We start from the raw sequence: 20,153 nt of genomic DNA, 5'->3' as shown, positions 1-20,153 counted from the left end.
AACTCAACTAGTAACTTGGAAACATTATTAGATACCTGGAAGGCACTAAGAAATTACTATTCTAAATAAGGAAATGTCAAGATGCAAGTATATTAGTGTCCATAAACTCACTGCAACAGCCCAGTGTGGCCAGTGAGGCCAACTGATGAATCAGGTCACTGTCAGCAGACTATAGGGGACTCAATAAAACCATATCCTGAAGAGCCTTAGCTGTCTCCAGTATAGTCCTGACTATTCAACTCATGTAAGATAAAGGTGACTGGTATTCTCTATTGATTTGGCTAATGCAGTCTTCTCATTGTCAGTCACCAGCGAGAGCCTACAACCACTTGTATTCATGCAGAATGGTTCCCAATAGACAGTATTACCTCAAAAATATTAGAACTCCTCTGAGTATTGTCACAATCTGATGAAGCAGGACCTAGATCTAACATAGCTGGACAATACAAATAATTATCATCTGAAACCATGGGTCAAGTTAAAAGCAACTTTACTAAGGTCATAAATCATATGACTGACTGGGGATGACTGATTAACCTTGCTAGAAATCCAGGGCCCTACACAGACTACGAAATTTTGGGAGATGACATGGGTTGGAGCAATCCGTGACACACCACAGGACACTAGGAATAAACTGTTATCACTCCCTGACCCTCAGATTAAAGAGGCTCAACAACAGCTAACTGTACATATTTGGCTTTTAGAGAAACTATACTTCACTTAGGGATTTTCTTGGCCCCAATTCATAAAATCACAGCGAAAAAGGCCTTATTTGATTAGGGGCCTCAACAAAAAGAAGCCTTCTTAGAACTGCAGAAGGCTGTGGCTTAAGCTATTATGTTAGGATCACATGATCTTAATGCTGAGATGATATTAAAAGTGTCAGCCATCCATACTCATCCCAACTGGAATTTCTAGCAAAAGGCATACTCACAACTCCAAGATAGCCTCTGGGCTTTGGGGCTAAGACATTGTTAGATGCTGCTTTCCACTCTATGTCTTTTGAAAGATAGCTGCTGACTTATTGTGGGGCATTTACTGAGGTAGCCCCAATAACTAAAAGACTTATAAGAGCAAATTAAGATCTGAAATATGTATGTCATTGGTGATGTCAGAAAAGCAAAATTTAAGTAAGAGGGGTGATACCCAAAGAAGTTCCATCATAAAATGAAAATGCACTATATAGAGCATGCTACCAGAGGATGGGACAGACTCATATTTACAAGTCTTTTTTCCTTGGTTCTTTTCCTTCAACCAACTGCCCAAGGACACCAGGCAATTGGTCTGGTTCATAGATGGTAGCTCCAGAATTGAGAGTAATTCTGTATAGAAAGCAGGTGCTCTGAGTGCAGAAGAACGTAGAATCCTTTTGGAAGGGGCGCCTGGGTGGCTCAGTCAGTTAAGCGGCTGACTCTTGATTTCCTCTCAGGTCAAGATCTTACGGTCGCGAGATCAAGCCCCACATCGGGCTCTGTGCTGGACATGGAACCTGCTTAAGATTCTCTCTCCCTCAAAAAAAAAAAAGAAAATCCTTATGGAAGAATGTAATACAATTTTGTCCACTGAGCTGCATTATATGCTCTGTTCTTACCTGTGACAAAAGAACTAGATGCAAATAGAAGCCTTACTATTTGGATAGTACTGATCCTAGGCTATTTCCAATCAACTTTCAATTGGTCTAACAAGTGGGTCATAAATAACTGGATAGTAAAAGATCCCCACATGTGGGACCAGTGCTCTTTGGAAATCTCTATGGAAAGTCTGAGGCCAAATCAAAGCAGGCCATATGATGCTTACTAAAGAAACCCGATGCCAGGGTTGGAAGGTAAATGGAATCAACAAGTTGATGGCCTAATTCATTCTCTTGAAATGGCAATGAAGGTCCATGAAACGAATGGACATGGAGGGACTCAAGCCAGGCAGCAATGTACTAAACAAAGACATAGACCACTGGCCCCCACTGAAGCTCAAATTGTTAATAAAAATTGCTTTGGTTGCCAATAGTTTAGACCCATTTTTCTGTATGTATCCAATTTGTCCTTTTATTATTGGGAATGGACTAACCAGAAAATTCTTCTTCAGTGGTAAAGATGTGGGTTAAAATGAATGACAAATGGAAGAAAGGCCAGATTGTCACTGAGGGGAAGGGAGCCAAAAAATGAGTTCCACAAAAAGGAAAATCTAACATAATTTTGGTGCCTAAGGAGATGCTTAAAGGAAGAGAATAATATTTTCTCTTAGCTTTGACCCAGAAGCCCCTTGGGGCAAAGGACTCTGTCTGATGAAGTCTCCTCTTCTGAGAGAGAGTTGAACAATAGCTAACCTAACAAATACACTTCCCTGAGTGACATATGTCCTCAAAATAGATCAAGAGATGGGAGCTCTGTCTAGGACTGTATGCAACAATGCAAATGTTTTTGATTCTCATTTCACAGGATGGATCTACTACAGAGGAGCTATGTTGGAAAGCAACATGTAGAAAATATTTAGCTAGTTGAATATGAAATATATTAATAATCTAAATGAACATTACATAGCCATTAATCGTGATGATGGTTTAAAAAAGGTACCAGAATATGGTGGTAGAATGCTATCTACTGCATATCCCACCTGTCAAAATAATATTATGTGTAAGAATAGCTATTTGCCCTGTTACTGTAGGTGAATAGGCATGAGGAGGAAGAACAATTGGGACACATGGATCACTGATAAAGGATAAGAACTAGGTATAACTTGGTGGGTCCACATTCCTGAAATTTGTTTGGTTATGGGAAGTTCTGTGGAACACTCAAACCAAAGTCTACTTAGGAGTGACTACTACTCACATGATCTAAGCCTGGGGGAATTAACATTTTCAAGATATCAAATGTATTTCCTAACTGTACAAAAGCAGTCAGTACTCATGACAACATATCTTGTGTCAGACCATTTGAAATAAGAGAACCTTCATGGAATTAGGAGCTGCTTAGGAGTTATTTGGTCAGGCAGATTTGTTTTTAATGAGGAAAGACATACTGCTGAAAAAGACCTACTAAGGTCTAAGGAGTAAGGACAAAAGTGGCAAGCCACTTGAAAAGATAACACGATGCTGACAAAATGGATTTTATAATTAGATCACACACTAAAACAACTCGCCCAAATCAACTCAGCAAAGGGAACAAGACTGCGTGTTAAAACACAAGCTGGATTATTAGATACCTTAATTCAAATGGAGTCCAAGGTATCCCAAGCACAGTGGCTAGGCATTCTCACAGCAGAAACCTAGGTGATGCACAAATACGGGCCACTTATGGGCCCTACAGTCTTAAGAAAGTTTTGTTTTCTGGGGCGCCTGGGTGGCTCAGTCGGTTAAGCGTCCGACTTCAGCTCAGGTCATGATCCCGTGGTCCGTGAGTTCGAGCCCTGCATTGGGCTCTGTGCTGACAGCTCAGAGCATGGAGTCTGTTTCAGATTCTGTGTCTCCCTCGCTCTGACCCTCCCCGTTCATGCTCTGTCTCTCTCTGTCTCAAAAATAAATAAACGTTAAAAAAAAAAAAAGTTTTGTTTTCTACTGTAAGTTTTAACTAGAGGATGCAAACTATTCAGGTGCTCTTTAACAGCTTCAGCCCTTTGACTGGATGCTAACCATCCTTTCCCTACAGCACAGTTTGTGAGCACTGAACAAATTTTATTTTATTAAAAAAATTTTTTTTTATTTTTAAGTAATCTTTACAACCAACATGAAGCTTGAACTCATGACCCCAAGACCAAGTCACACGTTCTAATGACGGAACCAGTCAGGCACCCCAATAATGGATAACTTTTAAACAGAACTAGAGTCAGACAAACTAGACTTTAAATTAAAGGTTGTAACAAGAGATGAAGAAGGACATTATATAATAGTTACAGGGTCTATCCATCAGGAAGAGCTAACAATTATAAATGTCTATGCGCCGAATACCGGAGCCCCCAAATATATAAAACAATTACTCATAAACATAAGCAACCTTATTGATAAGAATGTGGTAATTGCAGGGGACTTTAACACCCCACTTACAGAAATGGATAGATCATCTAGACACACGGTCAATAAAGAAACAAGGGCCCTGAATGACACATTGGATCAGATGGACTTGACAGATAGATTTCGAACTCTGCATCCCAAAGCAACAGAATATACTTTCTTCTCGAGTGCACATGGAACATTCTCCAAGATAGATCATATACTGGGTCACAAAACAGCCCTTCATAAGTTTATGAGAATTGAAATTATACCATGCATACTTTCAGACCACAATGCTATGAAGCTTGAAATCAACCACAGAAAAAAGTCTGGAAAACCTCCAAAAACATGGAGGTTAAAGAACACCCTACTAACGAATGAGTGAGTCAACCAGGCAATTAGAGAAGAAATTTAAAAATATATGGAAACAAATGAAAATGAAAATACAACAATCCAAACGCTTTGGGACGCAGCGAAGGCAGTCCTGAGAGGAAAATACATTGCAATCCAGGCCTATCTCAAGAAACAAGAAAAATCCCAAATACAAAATCTAACAGCACACCTAAAGGAAATAGAAGCAGAACAGCAAAGGCAGCCTAAACCCAGCAGAAGAAGAGAAATAATAAAGATCAGAGCAGAAATAAACAATATAGAATCTAAAAAAACTGTAGAGCAGATCAACGAAACCAAGAGTTGGTTTTTTGAAAAAATAAACAAAATTGACAAACCTCTAGCCAGGCTTCTCAAAAAGAAAAGGGAGATGACCCAAATAGATAAAATCATGAATGAAAATGGAATTATTACAACCGATCCCTCAGAGATACAAACAATTATCAGGGAATACTATGAAAAATTATATGCCAACAAATTGGACAACCTGGAAGAAATGGACAAATTCCTGAACACCCACACTCTTCCAAAACTCAATCAGGAGGAAATAGAAAGCTTGAACAGACCCATAACCAGCGAAGAAATTGAATCGGTTATCAAAAATCTCCCAACAAATAAGAGTCCAGGACCAGATGGCTTCCCAGGGGAGTTCTACCAGACATTTAAAGCAGAGATAATACCTATCCTTCTCAAGCTATTCCAAGAAATAGAAAGGGAAGGAAAACTTCCAGACTCATTCTATGAAGCCAGTATTACTTTGATTCCTAAACCAGACAGAGACCCAGTAAAAAAAGAGAACTACAGGCCAATATCCCTGATGAATATGGATGCAAAAATTCTCAATAAGATACTAGCAAATCGAATTCAACAGCATATAAAAAGAATTATTCACCATGATCAAGTGGGATTCATTCCTGGGATGCAGGGCTGGTTCAACATTCGCAAATCAATCAACGTGATACATCACATTAACAAAAAAAAAGAGAAGAACCATATGATCCTGTCAATCGATGCAGAAAAGGCCTTTGACAATATTCAGCACCCTTTCTTAATAAAAACCCTTGAGAAAGTCGGGATAGAAGGAACATACTTAAAGATCATAAAAGCCATTTATGAAAAGCCCACAGCTAACATCATCCTCAACGGGGAAAAACTGAGAGCTTTTTCCCTGAGATCAGGAACACGACAGGGATGCCCACTCTCACCGCTGTTGTTTAACATAGTGCTGGAAGTTCTAGCATCAGCAATCAGACAACAAAAGGAAATCAAAGGCATCAAAATTGGCAAAGATGAAGTCAAGCTTTCGCTTTTTGCAGATGACATGATATTATACATGGAAAATCCGATAGACTCCACCAAAAGTCTGCTAGAACTGATACATGAATTCAGCAAAGTTGCAGGATACAAAATCAATGTACAGAAATCAGTTGCATTCTTATACACTAACAATGAAGTAACAGAAAGACAAATAAAGAAACTGATCCCATTCACAATTGCACCAAGAAGCATAAAATACCTAGGAATAAATCTAACCAAAGATGTAAAGGATCTGTATGCTGAAAACTATAGAAAGCTTATGAAGGTAATTGAAGAAGATTTAAAGAAATGGAAAGACATTCCCTGCTCATGGATTGGAAAAATAAATATTGTCAAAATGTCAATACTACCCAAAGCTATCTACACATTCAATGCAATCCCAATCAAAATTGCACCAGCATTCTTCTTGAAACTAGAACAAGCAATCCTAAAATTCATATGGAACCACAAAAGGCCCCGAATAGCCAAAGGAATTTTGAAGAAGAAGACCAAAGCAGGAGGCATCACAATCCCAGACTTTAGCCTCTACTACAAAGCTGTAATCATCAAGACAGCATGGTATTGGCACAAAAACAGACACACAGACCAATGGAATAGAATAGAAACCCCAGAACTAGACCCACAAACGTATGGCCAACTCATCTTTGACAAAGCAGGAAAGAACATCCAATGGAAAAAAGACAGCCTCTTTAACAAATGGTGCTGGGAGAACTGGACAGCAACATGCAGAAGGTTGAAACTAGACCACTTTCTCACACCATTCACAAAAATAAACTCAAAATGGATAAAGGACCTAAATGTGAGACAGGAAACCATCAAAACCTTAGAGGAGAAAGCAGGAAAAGACCTCTCTGACCTCAGCTGTAGCAATCTCTTACTTGACACATCCCCAAAGGCAAGGGAATTAAAAGCAAAAGTGAATTACTGGGACCTTATGAAGATAAAAAGCTTCTGCACAGCAAAGGAAACAACCAACAAAACTAAAAGGCAACCAACGGAATGGGAAAAGATATTTGCAAATGACATATCGGACAAAGGGCTAGTATCTAAAATCTATAAAGAGCTCACCAAACTCCACACCCGAAAAACAAATAACCCAGTGAAGAAATGGGCAGAAAACATGAATAGACAGTTCTCTAAAGAAGACATCCAGATGGCCAACAGGCACATGAAAAGATGTTCAGCGTCGCTCCTTATCAGGGAAATACAAATCAAAACCACACTCAGGTATCACCTCACGCCAGTCAGAGTGGCCAAAATGAACAAATCAGGAGACTATAGATGCTGGAGAGGATGTGGAGAAACGGGAACCCTCTTGCACTGTTGGTGGGAATGCAAACTGGTGCAGCCGCTCTGGAAAACAGTGTGGAGGTTCCTCAGAAAATTAAAAATAGACCTACCCTATGACCCAGCAATAGCACTGCTAGGAATTTATCCAAGGGATACAGGAGTACTGATGCATAGGGGCACTTGTACCCCAATGTTCATAGCAGCACTCTCAACAATAGCCAAATTATGGAAAGAGCCTAAATGTCCATCAACTGATGAATGGATAAAGAAATTGTGGTTTATATACACAATGGAATACTACGTGGCAATGAGAAAGAATGAAATATGGCCTTTTGTAGCAACGTGGATGGAACTGGAGAGTGTGATGCTAAGTGAAATAAGCCATACAGAGAAAGACAGATACCATATGGTTTCACTCTTATGTGGATCCTGAGAAACTTAACAGGAACCCATGGGGGAGGGGAAGGAAAAAAAAAAAAAAAAGAGGTTAGAGTGGGAGAGAGGCAAAGCATAAGAGACTGTTAAAAACTGAGAACAAACTGAGGGTTGATGGGGGGTGGGAGGGAGGGGAGGGTGGGTGATGGGTATTGAGGAGGGCACCTTTTGGGATGAGCACTGGGTGTTGTATGGAAACCAATTTGTCAATAAATTTCATATATATATAAAAAAAAAATAAACAGAACTAGAGTGCTTCCTGTAGTTGATTAATAGGTTCTGTTGCTGGTTTCTTCCAACTGGGAACCAATATCTGTCAAACCACCTAACCTGAGGGAAGGAATTTAGCTATGTTCTCAAGATATTTTGAATCCTGAAAAAACAGAGATATGGCCTCTGATCTATAGTCCTATGAGAAATAATATATGGCTATAATAAAAGGTAGATTGTGTTGGGAGGGACAAAATAATTATACCATGATTTTCTGACTTATACTGTAACTACAGTGGTGCTGCTATATGGTATTACATGGAAGCATAAGTAAAATTAATATTGTAAATACTAACAAATTTAGCATAATACTGATATTAATGATAAAATATAGTGGGAGATTGAATTAAAGCTATCTCAGTACATTATCCCTATGTAGAAGAACTGGTCTGAGAAATATTCAGAGTTGATTAATGATAGATTAATAATTCAGCAGATTTATTAAGAAGCAGACACTTACAGAGGTGCCTGGGTGACTCACCCAATTAAGCATACGGCTTCAGCTCAGTTCATGATCTCATGGTTTATGGGTTCAAGCCCCGTGTTGGGCTCTGTGCTGATAGCTCAGAGCCATTCTGTGTCTCCCTCTTTCTCTCTGCCCCTCCCCTCCTTGTGCTCCCTCTCTCAAAAATAAATGTAAACAAAACAAAACAACCCAGACACTTAAAGATCCAAACAACAAAATAATTATATAGTTAGAAAAACGTGGAAGGGGCGCCTGGGTGGCGCAGTCGGTTAAGTGTCAGACTTCAGCCAGGTCACGGTCTCGCCGTCCGTGAGTTCGAGCCCCACGTCAGGCTCTGGGCTGATGGCTCGGAGCCTGGAGCTTGTTTCCGATTCTGTGTCTCCCTTTCTCTCTGCCCCTCCCCCGTTCATGCTCTGTCTCTCTCTGTCCCAAAAATAAATAAACGTTGAAAAAAAAAATTTAAAAAAAAAAAAGACATTTCTTCTTTAAAAAAAAAAAAAAAAGAAAAACGTGGAAAAGTATAAATGGATGGTTCCACTATCTGTTTAAATCCATACTAACTCCACACTGGATGTTGTAAATGTTTAGATTCTGCATGTACATTTTGATGATCTGATTATAGGATATTATAAGGCAAGTAAATGATATCACACTAAGGATTATTGTTTTATTAGAAAAAAGGCTTGATAGTGGGTCATGGGAATGGACTGCTCTGTGAGAGCTATTTCCTGGAATTAGCTTGAGCTGTTTTGCTAAACTCCTGAATGACATTGACTTTGGTCAAGGCATAGCATGAAGCATAGATGAAGTATACAAGTGTTGTGAAGGCAATAAAGACATGAAAAGACATTCAACATCATTAACCATTAGAAAAATGCAAATCAAAACCACAGTCAGATATCCTTTCACACCCACAAGGACGTCTATCATCAAAAAACAGAAAACGAGTGTTTGAATGGATATGGAAAAATAGGAACTCTTGTCCAGTGTCAGTGGGAATGTAAAACGGCACAGGTGCTATGAAAAACAGTATGGTGGTTCCTCAAAATATTGAACACAGAATTACCATTTGATCTAGTTAATTCTACTTCTGGGCATATATCCAAAAGAAATGAGAACAGGGGTTTGAAAAGTAGAATGTGCATTGCAGAATTATTCACACTAGCCTAAAGACAGAAACAACACAATCAGCAAAACTAAAAGGCAACCGACAGAATGGGAGAAGATATTTGCAAATGACAGATCACATAAAGGATTAGAAACCAAAATCTATAAAGAACTTATCAAATTCAACACCCAAAAAACAAATAATCCAGTAAAGAAATGAGCAAAGACATGAATATTCACTTCTCCAGAGAAGTGTCTTTCCTTATAAGGAAAGAAGACATCCAGATGGCCAACCGACACATGAAAAAATGCTCCACATCACTCATCATCAGGGAAATACAAATCAAAACCACAATGAGGTACCACCTTACACCTGGCAGAATGGCTAACATTCACAACTTGGGCAACAACAGATTTTGGCGAGGATGCGGAGAAAGAGGATCTCTTTTGCATTGTTGGTGGGAATGCAGGCTGGCGCATTCACTCTGGAAAACAGTATGGAGGTTCCTCAAAAAATTAAAAATACAACTACCCTATGACCCAGCAATTGCACTACTAGGTATTTATCCAAGGGATATAGGTATGCTGTTTTGGAGGGACACATGCACCCCCATGTTTAGAGCAGCAATTAACAATAGCCAAAGTATGGAAAGAGCCCAAATGCCCATCGATGGATGAATGGGTAAAGAAGATGTGGTACACACACACACACACACACACACACACACACACACACACACAAAATGGAGTATTACTCAGCAATCAAAAAGAATGAAATCTTGCCATTTGCAACTATGTGGATGGAACTGGAGGGTATTACGCTAAGTGAAATTAGTCAGAGAAAGACAAAAATCATGACTTCACTCATATGAGGACTTTAAGAGACAAAACAGATGAACATAATGGAAGGGAAAAAAAATAATATAAAAACAGGGAGGAGGACAAAGCATAAGAGACCTCATAAATATGGAGAACAAATTGAGGGTTACTGGAGGGGTTGTGGGAGGGGGATGGGCTAAATGGGTAAGAGGCATTAAGGAATCTACTCTTGGAATCATTGTTGCACTATACGCTAACTAATTTGGATGTAAATTAAAAAAAAAATTAAAAAAATTAATGAAAAAAAAAACAACCCAATGTCCATCAATAGATGAATAGATAAATAAAATGTTGCATATACATAAAATGGTCTATTACTCAGCCTTAAAAAGAAGGTAAATTCTGATATATACCAGAGCATGGTTGAATCCTGGAGACATTTTGCTAAGTGAAATAAGTCAAAAACAAAAGAACAAATATTGTTATGACTCACTTATATGAGGTACCTAAAGTAGTCAAATTATAGAAACAGGAAATAAAATGGTAGTCACCAAGGGTTAGAGGGAAGGAGAAATGGGCAGTTATTGTCTAATGAGTATAGAGTTTCAGCAGGGGATCATGAAATAGTTCTGGAGATATACAGTGGTGGTGGTTGTACAACAATGTGAATGTATTTAATGCCACTGAACTATATACTTAAAAATGGCTAAATTGGCAAATTTTATGCTGTATATATTTCACCACAATTAATGAAAAGTGTTGCAAGGAATTTTGGGGCAGTTTGTATCGGTTTCTCAATACTGGTAACAGTGAGATTAATGGTTTGTACTGGTCTAGGAGCTCTGCTGTTACATAGCAGGAATATGCCAATATGAGCAAAACCCAAAAATCCCTAGGTGAGATTCCATTTTGGGCTCCTTGGTTCCAAGATATTCTGTGTGTGTACATCACCACACCACCACATCTGTGGTTCCTTATCCATGAGAAAAAATGCATCCCACCTGGCCCTTGCTGAGATAGGACAAGATCCTGCACTTGGCTTCTCTGGATCCTTTTTGTGGGACGGCCATTGACTGTGACAGGTATGCTTACTTTAATGCTGTTGCTATACTATACCCCTTTCCTATAATAAGTTACAGACTTATAAGTACTGTCATTCTGGGTCCTGAGTCTTCTTTAGCAATCAAACTGTGTTTAACTGCCACTGTTATTGCAGTTATCATAAGGAAAGGGAATACCACTAATTAATTTATGTTGTCCCACTGAGAAACAACTAAGATCATGGATAAAAGATGCAAGGCAGCTTTATTTTGCCTTGCAAGGTATTGAGCAAGTTTCTAGACATGTTCACTAAACTAAAGCAGAAGGTAGATGTTCACCTACTATGAAATTCCTCCCTCGGGTACACAACCTCAAGGTACCCACTGAACCCTAGGAACTTAGATTTTTTAATTTGGAGAAAACTTTTTCAATAGGAACCATACCTGTGATGTCAGCTTCCCAGCAATCTGCATTCGCTCAATTTCTGCAGGAGATTTGATCAGCCGGAGGCGCTGTACCAGCTGCTGGACAGCCCGGACCTTATTCTTGCTCCTGGCTTTGACCTCAGTCAGATGCTGCATGTAGTCAGAGTGAAGCTGTGCGTGAGAGGGCCTCATCCAGTCATACCAGACCATATTTGTCTCATCTTAAAATGAGCAGCAAGAAAATAAATTTTAAAATAAAACTAACAGCAACAAGAAATACCAACTGCTATAATGACTTGAACAAGAGTCAAAACCATAAAACCTGTGGCGTGGAATTCTGAAGTGAGCAAAAACTTTCTCAGGACTGAAGCAACTGAAAGGTTAGATCATCTATCACTGGAAAGGCTATTCCCTGAGAATGGCAAGATATTCTGACACCGAATATCCAGCTTCTCTGCCCCTAAACTTCAGTGTTCTTTATATAGATGATAGATGGGACTAAAGCTCTTCTCAAGCTTTGATTTTATTATTTACTAATCATTAAAGAACAACTATAAAAGTGTTCTCCACACTACAATTGAGCTAGATGCCCTGCTGAATTACTGAACATGAACGGACAGAAAAAAGTACTCAGATCATGACGTGGTTAAGTGTTCCCTTTCTAGGGCGCCTGGGTGGCTCAGTCGGTTAAGGGTCCGACTTTGGCTCGGGTCATGATCTCACGGTTTGTGAGTCTGGGCCCTGCATCAGGCTCTGTGCTGTGTTAGTGAATGAGGTTCTTATTGCATTTAGGAGCAAATATTCACGGCTATAGAAACACTATAGTTGATGATATGTGCTAGCCCACACTTACCCAGGGCTTTTCCTTTCTCATCTGCCATGTATTCTCATTAGAAGACCACAGTTCTCCTTTTAACTTTAGAGACCCAAGGAAATAGTCTGTATGTGCCTGAGATACATGATGAGAAGGCTCATGATGAAAATGTTCCCATTTAAACCAGGTCTCCATTCGTCCCTTTCCATTTTCCTGAGATGGCTTATTAGCAGCATTTCCAACAACTGAAGTCTGAATGTATGTTTTACGCAAAGTATTTGGGACAGAAAAGGGAAAAACCCTAAAAATTTTTATTGGCTATATATTAGTGATACAATCTCCTAAATATTTTCATTTTGAAATAAAAATGGTTTTTAATATATATTACATGTCAAATGCTAATCTTACTTTTAATAGAAATTTAATTGTAGTTTTTAAAAAGTAAAACAACCTCTACTACCTGTTTTCAGTGTATGAAATCATAGCCCAGTTTTTTTTGGTTTTTAAATTTTTACATAAATACGATTTGATGAATCTTTTCCTTTGCCTGCTGCTTTTGTCTAGTAAACTACTAACATTAAGAATGGTGAATGAGGGGCGCTTGGGTGGCTCAGTTGGTTGAGCGTCTGACTTCAGCTCAGGTCATGATCTGAGCTGGTCAGGTTCATGGGTTCAAGCCCCACATCAGGCTCTGTGCTGACAGCTCTGAGCCTAGAACTGCTTCAGATTCTGTGCCTTCCTCTCTCTCTGCCCCTCCCCCACTTGTTCTCTCTCTCTCTCTCTCTCTCTCTCTCTCAGAAATGAATAAACATTAAAAAACAAAAAGGATGGTGAATGAGAAGTACTTTTGAGAAATACATTTCGTGTAAGGTTTTAACAATACTGGGTTAATGAAATTTAGACTATTGAATAGGACAGCTAGCAACTAATTCAGAAAATCAAAAAGCTAAAAAGAAAATGATTCTGTATCCCACATTTATGACAACTTTGAAGATACGAAAAAGTTCCACTAGTTTAGCTGAGTAATTATCTCTGTAAAATAGAGAACACTTGTATAAAGCAATGAAACAATTCAAACATACTGGAACTTGCATATTCAACTGAGTATTTTCTTTCAAAGAAGGCTTTGTATGGAACAAGTCCAATAAATTCCATGATCATTGGAAACAATTTTGGAATTCTCTTTTAGAAACTGACTTCAGAAATGGTTTATAAACCATTATAAATTAGACTTTAGAAAATTAAACATTAGAAAATTAGACTTTAATTTTACACCATATATTATTTTACCTAAAATTAGACTTTAATTTTACAGCCATATATTATTTTGTCTAAAATTAGTACTTTACAATTTGACTATCTATGTTATTTACCAATTTGGCTCTAAGTGACTTTTGGACACTTCAAAAAATAAAATGCTTCCCAGGCCGTAGATTTACGAGAATCATTAAAGACAGTTTATAATGTAGTGTAGATTCTAAAAAGTTCCAGAAAAAGAATCTCAAAATGTTATGAGTGATTATAATTTTACCAGAAGAAATGTAGAAAAAGTGACTATTTTGAGTGGCATGGACTCAACTCTGTACTGTATGAATCTCCTGAGAATCTTGTTAAAAGGCAGATTCTGATCTAACAGATATGGAAGGGGGGGGCTAAAATTTTACATTTCCGCTATCTATTATGCTTTTGTAATTCTAGTATGTATCACCAGGTAATTGTGACACTGGTGAAGCACTGATCATTCTTTGAGAATACTGCTTCTTTCTGAAGAGTTGGCAGAAGTAATATGTAGTGGTCAAAGGTGGATGGATTGGTTGGTAATCTTGAAGAGTGATCCATGCCCATCCTCCACTTTAAAAGAAAATTCTCTCTGCGATTTCAAACTAGGACAGTTCACAGTCTCTATGAATGAATAATTTAACAAAGACTTAGCAAATGCGTAAATGAAATATTTAGTCTTGTGGAAAAGATTTATGTTCCTTTCATGGTGCTCAAGGAAATGCTGCCATGATCATCATTTTAGAAAATTAAGAACTTTAGGGACGCCTGGGTGGCTCAGTCGGTTAAGTGTTTGGCTCTTGATCTCAGCTCAGGTCATGATCTCACAGTTCCTGAGACCTTGAGCCTTGTGTCCGGCTCTGTGCTGATAGCACGGAGCCCGTTTGGGATTTTCTCTTTCTCTCTCTCTCTCTCTCTCTCTCTCTCTCTCTCTCTCTGTCCCTCCTGCGCTTGTGCACTCACTCTCTCAAAATAAATAAATTTTAAAAAAAGAGAAAGAAAAATTAACAACTTCATCTAAATAGGCAAGGAAGGTCTTAATCCCAAATCTGGCCTGTGATTTGACCTCTGTTCCATTTATTACCTTTCAATTTTGGTACTAGATGTTGAAATTCTTCTAGTGTATAGGCTTCATCCACTCCTGTTAAAGCTATTGCTCCATCAGTGCCAGATCGTGGGCCATCCCAAAGTTCTCGACTAGGGTCTCTCCGAGGTACAAAAAGCATGGCCTTATGTGCTGGTAACTGCTTGCCAGGGAGGCTCTGAAGCACCAGAATGCTATCGGGCTCTTGGAATCCACACAGGTACAGGAAATTGTTGTCTTGGTGGAAAGTATAGGGGATATCATTGCTCATGTAGTATGTAGGGTTGGACAGCAGAACCACCGTCTGGTCTGTCCCACTCTGCCCTTGTGTTTCCTTGTGAATCAGAGACATTAGTTTGTGTCTGCGAAGTGCATATTCCACTTGAGATAGTCCTGGCGTCACCTCTCCTAGAAATGAGAAATAACAGTGATGCTTTGCATTTATATAGTGCCAAAGTACTTTTAAGGTAACAATATTAGATGGAAACACACAAGTTCATTTCTTCAATTTATGCCAAATCTATTCATAGCACATGGGGAATGAAGGAGATGGCACAGGTCCAAATTTTCTATTCCATTGTAAAAATTTTGGAAATGATAGTCAAACGTGGTCCTGCGTGAAAACCAGGATCATGACCCCTTAATATCTCTTGTAGCTCTTTCATTCTTTTACTCATTTGATCAAATATTTACTAAACATTATCATGTGGAAGGCATTGCTAGGCATATATAATAAGGTTGACTTGAAGTATCAACATGAAAGGCGAGGAGAAGGATCACATTATCCGTGTATGACTTTCCTGAAAGAATGTAAACTCCATGAGGACATAGATTTTTGTCTGTTTGTTCAGTGTTATATTCCTGGAGCCTAGAATAACAACTGGAATATAGCAGGCACTTGGTAAATTATTTGTTAAATGATGTATAATTTTTAACATAATAAGGCCAATCTCCTTCTGAATTTCCAAAGCATAATAATACCCTTCTAATAGGTCTTTTTGTATTAATAGTAGAGCTGGGTACATATAATCTCCTTAAGGGTTCCCTCCCTGAGAGAAAATCTTTGTATTTTCCAATTGGGGTCATCTTTGTATTTTTTTTTTAACATTTATTTTTGAGACAGAGACAGAGCATGAACGGGGGAGGGTCAGAGAGAGGGAGACACAGAATCCGAAACAGTCTCCAGGCTCTGAGCCATCAGCCCAGAGCCCGATGCGGGGCTCGAACTCACAGACCGCGAGATCATGACCTGAGCCGAAGTCGGCCGCCTAACCGACTGAGCCACCCAGGCGCCCCTCATCTTTGTATTTAAAAAAAATTTTTTTTCAACGTTTTTATTTATTTTTGGGACAGAGAGAGACAGAGCATGAACGGGGGAGGGGCAGAGAGAGAGGGAGACACAGAATCGGAAACAGGCTCCAGGCTCTGAGCCATCAGCCCAGAGCCTGACGCGGGACTTGAACTCCCGGACCGCGAGATCGTGACCTGGCTGAAGTCGGACGCTTAACCGACTGCGCCACCCAGGCGCCCCTCATCTTTGTATTTTTAAAAAACTTTAATAATATTATCTACTCCTTAGGGCTGTCAGGAGAAGTAAACTTGATAAAGCACGTGGTTCTTAAGGATTGAAGACTCCCTAGGGAATCTTTAAAAAGCTGTGGATTCACTGTTTACTGCACCTAGGCACACACAAGCTTTTGACATACAATTTCAAGAATATCTGATTCCCCTAAGCCCTCCCACAAAACTTGTATTAAGAACCTGTGTTATGAAATGTTATGTGTTAGTTCTCAATATTAGCACCCAGCAGACTGTCTGGCTTCTAGCCCAGTGGTGACTGGGTGAATGCTTCCCTTCTGAAATGGAAATCATGCCTGCTCTTGCTTTAGGTTCCAAAGTAAAAGAACTATGAAAACACTCATGAAAGCTGTATCCTTTAGCCTACACTTAGCATTAATAATAGTAAAACAACACCTGATGCTTACTGAATGCTTTTTATGTGTCCGGTACTATCCTAATTATTTACAGTTATCAACTCGTTTAATCTTTACATTGATTCCATGATGTGGAGTACTATTATTATTCCCTGTAGTATTGAGGCTTCATATGCAAATATGAAAAGATAGCCATGAAATACTGCTGTATGAAAAAATTACAGAACAAGATGGATAATATGATCCCATTTATGTTAAAAAATAAAAAGAAAAAAAGAAGAGAGAGAAAAAATTTAGTAAAGAATCTCAATTTTTATAGTACCAATCTATGGGGATTGAGTTAAGACTAAAATTTTCTTTTTAACATGCTTTTTAATATTACTTGAATTTTGTTTCAATGAGTATATACTTTTATAATAAAAATTCCAAATAAAGAGAAAAAGAGAATAAAAGAGAGAAATCATGGACAGTCCATTCCATACTCATGACCTACAATGGCTCTTTATTGTCCATTACATCAAATTCAAACTCAAGTAGATTTTAATGCTTTCTACCAGAGGATTCCAATTTATCTTTATATTTATTTATAAACATAAATATCTTTATATTTATTTATTTAACTTAAAAAAAGCAGCTTTATTGAGATATTATTTACATACCATACAATCTACCCACTTAAAGTATACAAATCAGTGGTTTTTGGTATATTCACACAATTGTGCAAACATTACAAAAATCAGTTTTAGAGGGGCGCCTGGGTGGCTCAGTCGGTTGAGCGTCTGACTTCGGCTCAGGTCATGATCTCACTCAGGTCCGTGAGTTTGAGCCCCACATCGGGCTCTGTGCTGACAGCTCAGAGCCTGGAGCCTGCTTCGGATTCTGTGTCTCCCTCTCTCTGACCCTCCCCTGTTCATGCTCTGCCTCTGTCTCAAAAGTAAATAAACATTAAAAAATTAAAACAAAAACCAAAAGTCAGTTTTAGAGTATTTCATCACTCCCAAAAGAAACCCTTGCCTATTAGTAGTCACTCCCCATCTCCTCCCAATCTGCACCCCCAGCCCTTGGCAACCAGTAATCTATTTTCTGTCTTTATGGATTTGTCTCTTGTAGAGATTTAATATGATGAAATCACACAATATATGGTCTTTGGTGATTTGGCCAACGTTTTAAAATCATTTCTCCAATTATTCTGAAATTAATTCCTTCTTATGTCTTACATAGCTCTAATCTGTTCTTTCCCTAGTACCTTGCTTATGATGTGTCCCTTTTCCAAAATTTCTTCTCCCTCCATAGCAATTCCACTCCCAAGATTTTGGGCTCAATGCATGTTTGTTTTTAGACTCCTCTCATTCAAAAGGCTTTCCTGATTAGCCTAGATCACATTGATTTGTCCCTCTGAATTATTTAACTGTTTCATTTTCTTATATATATACATCCTATAGTTGTGTATAAGTGTAATCACATCATACTGAACTCTCAATAAATATTTTCCCCCTTTTCCTTTGCTGTTTGACTCTTCACTCCCCTTCCCTTCTACCCACATCAATACCTCACCCACGTTGGTAATGTGGCACATATCCTTTCCTATTTTTCTCGATACTCATATACTTGCATTTAGGGTTTTTTGGTCACTAGTATTTTACAAAAATGGGATACTACACATTCTTCTGTATCTTGCTTTTTCTATCACAGCGATACCTTATAGAAATTCCTCCCACCAAGTCATCTTGCATAGCTTCAGTTCATTCTGCTTGACGTCTCCATAAATATTTTTGGGGTTGATATATCAAAACTTGTTGATCCATTTCCATACTGGTGGGCATTTATATTGTTTTCAGTTTTTGCTGTAATAATAACCATCTTTGTACTTATATCCTGCTACTTTTATGCCCTATGTCCTGGTGCTTTTAGTTCTATCATAGTCCTAGGACAGACATTGCTGGATCAAAGACCTCTGAATTTTTTTAGTACTCATGTTCAGTACATGTAACTCAGTTGTTTATGATTACCTTGGAACCATCTAGTTGTTTTACCTATGTATAGTTTATCTCTCCAGCCAACTCTGTTGTTTGCATTCCATTAATATCAATTTTTATTTAACTCTTATTCATTTACAACAGAAAAAAATGTACACTTTTATTGATGAAGTTGGTAAGAAATAAAAGATAAGCAACAGAGTCAGTCCTAGAAGAGCTCACGTGGCATTTCTTTTCTTTCTTTTTGTTTTTAAGTTTATTTATTTTGAGAGAGAGAGAGAGAGAGAGAGAGAGAGAGAGAGAGAGAGAGAGAGAGAGACAAAGAAAGAGAATCCCAAGCTGACAGCACAGAGCCCAACACAGGACTCAAACTCACAAACTGTGAGATCATCACAACCTGAGCTGAAATCAAGAGTCTGATGTTTACCCAGCTAAGTTACCCAGGTGCCCCTCATAGTGCATTTCTTTTTCCCCTGGATTAAGCTGGCTAAGAGTTCTCTAGGGCTTTTGGGCAGAATTCTGACCTTTGTGCCAGAACTATCTGACCGGTAATTACGTATGTTAAGTCTGCCACTGTTACCCAACATTGGAAATTTCCCAGTTTACCCAAGCAGTAGATACTCTTATAAAAGCAGAGGCTGATTATAATTGATAGATCATCCGACCTTTCCTTTTGTCTTCTCCTTTTCCCCTTTCCTTTTGGTTTGCTTTGCTTTTGGTTTCTTCACAGCTACAGTCCATGTAATAAAACTAAATTAAAAATCAATTCATTTTGTGGGTTTTTTTAAATTTGGAAAATAAGAAAATTCACAATTTTAACGACCTTAATATATGTGTTCTCTCTCATTCTCATTAATAACAAAGCACATATATAAATATGTTGGAAAATAACTTCTTTTTTTTTTTTTTTTTTTTAAATTTTTTTTTTTTCAACGTTTATTTATTTTTGGGACAGAGAGAGACAGAGCATGAACAGGGGAGGGGCAGAGAGAGAGGGAGACACAGAATCGGAAACAGGCTCCAGGCTCCGAGCCATCAGCCCAGAGCCTGACGCGGGGCTCGAACTCACAGACCGCAAGATCGTGACCTGGCTGAAGTCGGACGCTTAACCGACTGCGCCACCCAGGCGCCCCGAAAATAACTTCTAAAAAAAGATACAATTATTTGGAAATCAAAACGGGATTGGAAAACTATCTTTTACTCCCTTCAAGGCATTCATCTTCCTGAATCCAATTTCATACAAATGACTACATGAGAAACATTTAAAACACGGGCTACATTTTCCCAAGTTTATAAATCATCAACACTATGGAGTGACCATTAACTAAATGCTTCCACACTTCTGAAATCTCAAAGTAAAAAAGAACTCTTTGGTTGTGACAGAAAATTATTCAAGTAAAAAAGATATCTTTTCTTATCATTCGAAGGAGGAAAAAAAGGGGGGGTAATAAAGCAATGAACTTTAACCCTAGAGGTAAACCTGGCAGTTATTATGGCCTTTGATCATAGAATTAACCATTGTAAT

At 38.4% G+C, this 20,153-nt stretch overlaps 1 protein-coding gene across 8 annotated transcripts in view; it reads right to left on the bottom strand.

The window, feature by feature from the left end:
• XPNPEP3 (X-prolyl aminopeptidase 3) overlaps positions 1 to 20,153 on the bottom strand; it is a 95,790-nt gene that overhangs the window by 52,143 nt on the left and 23,494 nt on the right. For all 8 annotated transcript variants that reach the window (XR_007153740.1, XR_007153737.1, XR_007153738.1 and 5 more), the window contains exons 3-4: positions 14,719 to 15,126; positions 11,561 to 11,763 (exon numbers count right to left, since the gene is read on the bottom strand). Coding sequence is in view for 3 of the 8 variants with exons in the window: in XM_047865074.1 (XP_047721030.1) it covers positions 11,561 to 11,763; positions 14,719 to 15,126 (611 nt within the window). In the remaining 5 variants the exon portion in view is untranslated. The remainder of the gene's footprint in view (positions 1 to 11,560; positions 11,764 to 14,718; positions 15,127 to 20,153) is intronic.

Source organism: Prionailurus viverrinus, chromosome B4, assembly GCF_022837055.1.
Source record: "Prionailurus viverrinus isolate Anna chromosome B4, UM_Priviv_1.0, whole genome shotgun sequence".
NCBI lineage: Eukaryota > Metazoa > Chordata > Mammalia > Carnivora > Felidae > Prionailurus > Prionailurus viverrinus.
The sequence above is the reverse complement of the archived record's forward strand: the minus strand, read 5'-3'. Positions and strand labels throughout refer to the sequence as shown.